Source organism: Gadus morhua, chromosome 22 (genome assembly GCF_902167405.1).
Source record: "Gadus morhua chromosome 22, gadMor3.0, whole genome shotgun sequence".
Lineage (NCBI taxonomy): Eukaryota > Metazoa > Chordata > Actinopteri > Gadiformes > Gadidae > Gadus > Gadus morhua.
The window spans coordinates 14,330,855-14,338,717 of NC_044069.1; the positions used below are offsets into that span (position 1 = coordinate 14,330,855).

Consider the following 7,863-nt stretch of genomic DNA (forward strand, 5'->3'; position numbering starts at 1 on the left):
ATATATATAAAATGTTGTGATATAATTTGGTGAATGAAGTAGAGGGCGAGGGAGACAACTTTGCGTTGAAACGTGTTTGATCACATTGCCGATGACGTGTGTGAGGACAGTCTCGCATATTTAAGCATCACTGTCCCCGCCCACTGCCAGAGGTTCAAATTCAAGTCCGCAGCAGCATCAGCGTCAACAACATTCCTCGGTCCGAAGTCGTCACTACAACACAACTTTGATCAACGTCCGTACTTCGCTATGGATGCCATTCGGTCCGCAGGGAGAGCCATCATCCGAAGCCCAAGCATGGCGAAACAATCCTGGAGCGCCGGTAGACACAAAAGTAAGACATTTAGAGAACATTACAAACATGTTTTTGGGGGGCTAGGTGTTTCACGCTGGAAGTCAACAATGCACTTGGTCGTCTGAATACTCCATATTGCACTAGTTTCATTTTACTTGTGAAATAAAGGGGACATCGCTGTTTAACTAGTCCCCTTCTCCATGGACGAAGTTAACCGGTGCATGTCAATCGATGATCACAACCTCTATGGCTTCTGTTTGTTTGGCAAGTGTGTCTGCTTGACGTGTGCGAAGTTAGCGCGTATGTTCTGTTTTGGATTTGCAGAACATCCGACAAACACTCGGGGTTTCAGAGGTCGGATGCCTGCGGTCTGGCAGACATTGCAGTTCTTCACACAGATTCCAAGGCTCTAGGCCAGCCCTGAAGAACTTAATCTGGCTTGATCCTTTCCTAGTGGCCGAGAAAGCATAATGAGAGCTACTCTATATAACCACGACGACAGTCCAGGCATGCCACAGGTCAGTCAGTGAATGGCTTCGATAGTCTCAGCTTTAAAGAGTTCTACTATCAATTTCAATGCTGCCATTAAACACTTTTAAACCTTGCAGCCCATTGGGAACATTATCTGAATGACCCTAATTGCCCAATTAAAGTAGGTTAGCTCAGCTCAAACTGACGCTAACAAAGTGCTCAAATGTCAAATAAAGCAAACATGTTATGTACGCTGTTCTCTGACGCAGGTCTGTTCAGTTTTCAGTTGATAACAAATGATATCCCAATATTTTTGCCTGCTTGTCTTCCCTGAAGCATCATGTCTGTGAAGTGACGTCTGCTCTCGATATTTGTTTTCATATCCTTGTAGAGCTCGACACCAGACTGCTCCATTTAGTTTCCACTACTCCAGACTCTTCCATGACCTGGACATAATTCAGCGTTGAGTCAAGACAAAGGATGAACCGTTACAACAGGGCACAACGTTGCAAGTTGTGGAAACGGATTGGCCCAGGGTTGGTCTCCATAGTGAATTGGTCTATGGTCCAAACACACGCAGTCTCTTCCCAACGTGTACTGCAGGCTCTACCCAACGGGTACTACAGCCTCTTCCCCACCCGTACAGTCTCTTCCAACATATGCAGCGTGATGGCTTCACGCCTCTATGTTTGGCGCAACTATACCTAAACTATTTATATAGTGTTTTCTGACAGAAGAGCCTGTAGCTCCATTGTACTAATTCCTCACCTCATTTCACCTGTTGTTATCTCATCCCTTCCTTCCGCCTCCCATTAGACTTTAAACTAACGTGTTTAAGTGTCATTGCACCTCTAGTTTACTTAGTGCATGAGGGTAGGTGGCTGTGTACTGTGGGGTTATCAGCCTCTGCTTGGACCAAGGCTACAGGCAGCAGTACACGGTTTATCCTCTCGCTCACATGACATTGACTGACTTTTGAACCCGAAGCCCCTCCCGTGTTTGAAGCGGGGGGGGGCGGGGGGGCGCTGCTACTACAATGTAAGGCCAAGCCCACAAGGTCCTCCTGAATCAACTTTAATTATTTAGCACCTTTCTTACAAAAGACTCACTCGATCTTCACATCAAAATATTTCATACAATAGAAATAAAACTTTTTCAAGACTGCATAAAATACATGGATTTAAAATATATGAAAACGGGCTTAAAGGTTGAAAGTGCATTTTAGTCTAGCAGAAAGGGAAGGTGAACTGCATAAAATACATGGATTTAAAATATATGAAAACGGGCTTAAAGGTTAAAAGTGCATTTTAGTCTAGCAGAAAGGGAAGGTGAACATAAATGTTTTTAACATTGATTTTCAATGTAGTCAGAGTTGGAGTCTATTTAATCCAGCTTTGTGTTGCATTGCCTAGTTTCAGTGATATACTTTAACCAATAACCGTTTAGTGATTTATAGGTGAGCAGCAGCATTTTCAAAAAAATCCTCTAATCTGACATACCTGGAGCCCGTGCAGGAATTGGTGTATGTGTTCAGATTTGTTGGTCTTTGTTAGAACTCAAGCAGCTGCATTCTGATAAAGCTGCGACAGCTTAAGAGCCTTTTTATTGGAAGGCCTGCAAAGAGACCATTACACATATCCAACCTCCTAGTAAGGAAGGCATGGACAAGTATTTCCAAGCATTGTTTGTAGAAGTAGGCCGATATGGCTGTTAATTTATAACGACACCTAGATTGCTTGGTTTTGGGTTTAGTAGAGTGACTGAAGGTTTAGGCTAACTTTCAGTCTCATCTTTGACCCGAAAAATTATGATCAATGTTCATTTAGTTCCGGGAAATTCTGGAACATCCAGTCGTTGACCTGCTCAATGCACTGTCTCAACAGATCTATAGAACGAGCTACAGGGCTTTCACCATACAGCCCTATGTTTATGATAGGGCTGTATAGATTTGTGTGTCGTCCACATAACAATGGTACGCAATGTTGATATTTTGCATGCTTAGGGCTAGTGTTAACATGTAGAATTGAATTACGATGAACCTTAAACCTTTAGACTCCATGTGTGACATTAGCTGGTCCAGATGTACATTTGCCAAGGTAGACAAAAGTGGTTCCTGTCTTGTAGTTATGACCTGAACTGCCTCAAGGCTGCTGGGAAGCACAACCCAATTTGCCCATCGACCCAGCAGTATTTTGCGGTCAACAGTGTTGAATGTTTGTTATCTGGTGACCTTGGGTGTCTTGAAAGGCGCCTCTAAATTAAATGTATTATTATTATCTGAGGTGTGAATAACCGCTTTTTATCTTCATTCCATCATTGGTAACTTTGTTGTTAAACTGGAAATTGCGACTCTGCTGGGCTGTATTAGATTCTCGATTGTTGCATTTATGTTTCACAGCTGCTAGGGCAAGCAGTTGCGCTGAAATTATTAAAACATGTATCTTGTTCATTTATTTTCAGTGCTTCATCACGTGAAAACAGCAAATGATCGCTTCCCATTTTTCTTTGCTTGCTGTCTGACCAGGAAGGCATTAATGTTGTCTCTAACCTGTGATGGGCCCCCCTCCCTCAGAGCTCCCGGAGAACTGGACAGACACACGGGAGACCATCCTGGGAGGCATGACCTTTAACCTCCGGCACCTGGGCATGACCCTTGTGGACCAGCCCAAGGGGGAGGAGCTGTCAGCCGCCGCCGTGAAGCGCATCGTGGTAACGGTGAGCGCAGATCCCCAGCATGATGAGAACGACCATGATGGTAACGTCAGGGGCATGACATGAGTCGACCGTCCCTTGATCACGATGATTGATATTTCTCATGGTAACGCAGCGATTGAAGACGTGTCATTTCGTCCTCCAGGCCAAAGCCAGTGGGAAGAAGCCCCCAAAGGTTTCCCTCAAGGTCTCCCCTCAGGGAATCGTCCTCCACGACAGACTCACCAGCCGCCTCCTAGACACCATCTCCATTTACAGGTGTGTGTGTGTGTGTGTGTGTGTGTGTGTGTGTGTGTGTGTGTGTGTGTGTGTGTGTGTGTGTGTGTGGCATCGATGAGGAATTCGGTTTGTAACCTACCAGACATTTTAATCATTTGTGTTGCTCATTTCTCGGGCGGCATTCCTCAGGATATCTTACTGCACAGCGGACAAGCTTCATGAGAAGGTGTTTGCCTACATCGCCCAGAACACACAGAACGGGACCCTGGAATGTCACGCTTACCTGTGCTCCAAGAGGAAAGAGGTGAGGCACCAGGGCTTAGGGTGGATGGTTTGTTGGTTTCAGGGCTACAGATACTGATCCTGTTTGACGGTGAATGCAAGTGATGGCGCTAAAGCCCACTGCTTTTCCAAAGATGTACGGTTGAAGCTAGCCTTGACTTGCATAAGACCATGGATAACATTGTGAGCGGTCCATTGGGGTCTTTTTTTCGAAGGAGGAAATGCACTAGTGTAGCCCATAGCATTATTTATTGGACAGTTTGATTTAGGAATGGCAGTTCACCAATAAAGACCCAACAAGTCAAGTGAATATACATTTACCGTGCTGGTGCTGCGACAGACATGAATCATACTGACTTAGGGATGTGTATGATAAGTAAATGTGTCTCTGTCTAGGCCCAGGCTGTGACCCTCACCGTAGCCCAGGCGTTTAAGCTAGCTTTCGAGCTCTGGCAAGTGGCCAAAGAAGGTAGGCACCCAATGTTATTGTCTCCCTCCACCACTCGCATACCACCGCACCAATGTGCATGTGTGGACACAAAAGTGCAGTCCTGCTGACAACATTGGGAAAACTGAGACAAAGTTTAAGCCTTCGTTTTATGTTATTTGTGTGTCTGTGTGGCAGAGAAGGAACAGAGGGTGAAGTCTGGTTCGGAAGGGGAGGACAGCAACAGTTCCCAGTCTCAGAGATCTAGCAGTGTGGGAAGCCTGAAAGACACGGGTAATTCACACAATAACTGCTCATTGTTCTAATGGTCAGTTTAGCCATTTTATACACTTCTATCCAGAGCCACTTGCAGTCAATGTCATGCACCCTCAAACACCCTAACACCGAGATCACCTTGCCCCCACATGTCGGCCAGATGTTCCTACAGAGAAGCTTCTGGACTTTGGAGAGCGGGTTGTGGACGTCCACAAGCCCCTGGAGAAGGACAACAACAATGACGGGCCTGGCGCGGTGAGTAGATGTTTCAGGACGCTCCGTGATGCGTTGCGTGTCCGACTGCAACAGGATGTTGATAAACAGTGGGAGGGTCGGGAGGGACGATTGTTTCGTTAGTGTCCCTACGGTGTTGCTTAAATTAGATCATTTGTGGTTGGAATTCGACATCCGACGTCACACACAACTTCACGATGGCATCAACTCCTGGCAGGGAGAAAAAGTCAACTGCAATTTAGTGAAGTGGTCTCTCAAGACGGTGATTATTTTGGATGAAGCCAACTTTTTTTGACGGTACTTATTTCTTTTTTTTCTCCAGGAAATGGGGGAGGATTTGGATGAAGCGTTCTCGAGGTGAGTGAGGGCAGCTTATTTATTTTTGCTCCCAACAAAACAAAATGGTCTCCATAACTGACTGAATTCACATTTTCCCTCTGGTGATTTTTCAGCACAATGTTGGCACGTAAGGACTTATCTGATGCACTCAAGCATAATAAAAAAGACACAGGATGGGCCGAATCAGCCATCCCATCCTTAGAATGAAATATTTAAGTGGAGTGATCATTAAAACAAAGTGGAAAGAGGGAAGGTTCAGCATGGGGTTGGACTCAGCACAGCCTGCTTGCTCTTTGCGGTAATCAATCCCCTGTGTGTTTGTCTCTAGCCGTGCTCTGGATAGCTATGGTTCCTCTCCAGGTAATGCCCATTACTTGGCCTCCCTAACCCCTCGCAGTTGTCTCTCTCGCTAACATAAACCTCCAGTCCACCCCAGTCACTACTCTACCCTAACCACGTAGTAAAGTAGTCCACTTTGGCTTGCTCTCAATACTCTCAAATGTTAAAATCTCATCTGTTAATTTTCCATAAATTGAAGCAATGAAAAGTCAGTTTTGGATTATTGAACTCAAGTCAAAGTGAATCTCTGCCTCATTCAGTCAAATAGCAAACCCATTTACTCTGTTGTTCAGAGGGTACATCAAACTCCATGTAATTTCCTCCCCCACAATATGTGACCTCCAATAAAGAGAACGTCTTACACTAATCCTGGTGGCGTGCGGCCTCACGTGCGCTGCGTCATAACTCCGCAATCCAGCGTTATCCCCAGGACGGAAGAATGTGGTCTGAACTGAAGAGATTCCTGTATACCCGCTCCAGGCTCTGCTAAGCTGTTGTACGTGGATACGCAACAGCACTCAAAACATTTTTTTTTTTTTTCCGCCGTTGCGATTGGCACGTAGAAGCAGAAAACGCCAGCAACTAGGCCGATCCGGCAGCTCCTCTCACAGTCCCACCGTGTTCCCCTTCATACCATTCCTTTAACTAACTAGAATTCCGGCTTTTCTTCATGTTGTAATCGTCATGGTCCTCCCCTCCTTCCGCCCCTCCTGTAGGCTGGCAGTGTCTCGTACTAACCCCCAGGTCTTGGACGTTGGGGTGACGCCCCAGGATTGGCTGCTGGAGCCCGACTGGGATGTAGCCGGGGGAGACGACGCCAGTGGAACCAGCCCCCCCGTGGACATGCTGCTCAGCTTCTGACCAGTGATTTTGTCTTTGCTGAGACACGGAGATACCCTTCCCCCCTCTCTAACAGGCACACGTACACACACGCACGCGTTCACACACACACACGTGCACCAACAAAAATATATTTTCTATTAGATTCTTGTATCAACTAAATGTTGTCTTAACAGTATCTGAATCAGTGTTATTTTGATATACATGTAAATACCCTTAATTTCATTGAAGTATTTATTTTGTATTCTTGTAAAAAAAATAAGTACTTGATAATAATCAAGATGCCTTTATTACTAACACGAGCACAATCCGAATCAGTGCCCGCGATGTTTCAATGCAGTTTCTAACGACATGGACATGTTATTAACTGCCTTGGTCCATCATTAGAATTCAGTATTTTTTTTGTAACGCATGGTAAAATACATTCATGTTGTGTCTACAGATGCGCACAAAATATGGCCTCCTTAGTTAGGATATGAATGATTTGATGCTTAATCCTAACATGTACACACATTGCCTTCTTCAATTAGGCAGTTTTTAGCTTTGGATGAATCCCAGCAGCCTTCAGAGCTGCCACAGTTTAACTTTGTATACTAACTTTATTACTGCAAATAAAATGTTATTGTGATTAAGATGTTGATCGTTATGGTTATTTATCTTTTTTGGCTTTACATTCAGCGGACACTTCTGTCGAAAGTCAACTTCGAGTCAATTTGGTCGAAACACTTGAGCCTTCATTCACTGTCCCTGCTTTAATGAGTTAAAGTTGGTAATGCTTAGGAGGTGAAGCGGGTTAACTTGTATCCAGAAGGTTGCTCTTTCGATCCACGCCCCCCCCCCCCCCTAGCTGAGTGTCGAGGTGTCCCTAAGCAAGACCACTAACCACCTACCCTAGGTACTCCCGACAAGCTGGCTGTCACCTTGCATGGTTTACTCTGTGTATCTTCGTATTAACCACTAGTCGCTTTGGATAAAATCTTCTGCTTAATGCCCAGACTGTAAATAATGACTGACTATCCTTAACTCAACTCTGCTCCATAAGCCTTTATCACAGGGGGGCGAAAACAAACAAAATTAATTTTAGGTCTGTAAGCATGACTACGCCCATTATTAAGGTAAACGCATACGTGTTTTCCCCGGTTTCAACCTATTCTAGAAGTACGTGTTGATTCCCACCAGGGGGCAGCGTCCTACCACTGGAGATTTGTTTCTAGTAGGGAATCGTTGCCTGAAGATGGCTACTGCCTTACCTTCATGGGTTGCTATGGCAACATGGCTTTGGATATGTCTTTCCTTCAAAGGCCGTGAACGCATCCAACCATACCAGGCCATCATGTAGGGAGGTGTGAGGGAACTTTATACAATTGCATTCGCAGGTGACATCACACAAATTGCATAATCCAATGGTGGTTTTTGTCTGCACATCAAT

At 45.1% G+C, this 7,863-nt stretch overlaps 1 protein-coding gene across 3 annotated transcripts; it reads left to right on the forward strand.

The window, feature by feature from the left end:
* The first annotated feature begins 136 nt into the window (after positions 1–136).
* ldlrap1a (low density lipoprotein receptor adaptor protein 1a) lies at positions 137–7,066 on the forward strand. 3 transcript variants are annotated; one of them, XM_030347617.1, is made up of 10 exons: positions 137–334; positions 3,339–3,481; positions 3,624–3,736; positions 3,887–4,001; positions 4,376–4,448; positions 4,605–4,700; positions 4,843–4,937; positions 5,239–5,273; positions 5,584–5,615; positions 6,311–7,066. In XM_030347617.1, the coding sequence occupies exons 1-10, from the start codon at positions 250–252 to the stop codon at positions 6,355–6,357; spliced, it is 834 nt and encodes a 277-aa protein (XP_030203477.1). In that variant the 5' UTR covers positions 137–249; the 3' UTR covers positions 6,358–7,066. The 3 variants fall into 3 exon arrangements, with proteins under 3 accessions (XP_030203477.1, XP_030203476.1, XP_030203478.1); XM_030347618.1 differs by lacking the exon at positions 5,584–5,615 and adding an exon at positions 620–813 and having other exon boundaries at positions 185–334; XM_030347616.1 differs by lacking the exon at positions 5,584–5,615.
* The last annotated feature ends 797 nt before the right edge of the window (positions 7,067–7,863 follow it).

Bases quoted from the DNA above. Each gene is read 5' to 3' on its own strand.
- ldlrap1a (XM_030347616.1), top strand. From the start codon at position 250: ATGGATGCCATTCGGTCCGCAGGGAGAGCCATCATCCGAAGCCCAAGC. The intron at 3,737-3,886 runs GTGTGTGTGTGT...GGCATTCCTCAG, and splicing joins GACACCATCTCCATTTACAG to GATATCTTACTGCACAGCGG. The intron at 4,002-4,375 runs GTGAGGCACCAG...GTCTCTGTCTAG, and splicing joins TGTGCTCCAAGAGGAAAGAG to GCCCAGGCTGTGACCCTCAC.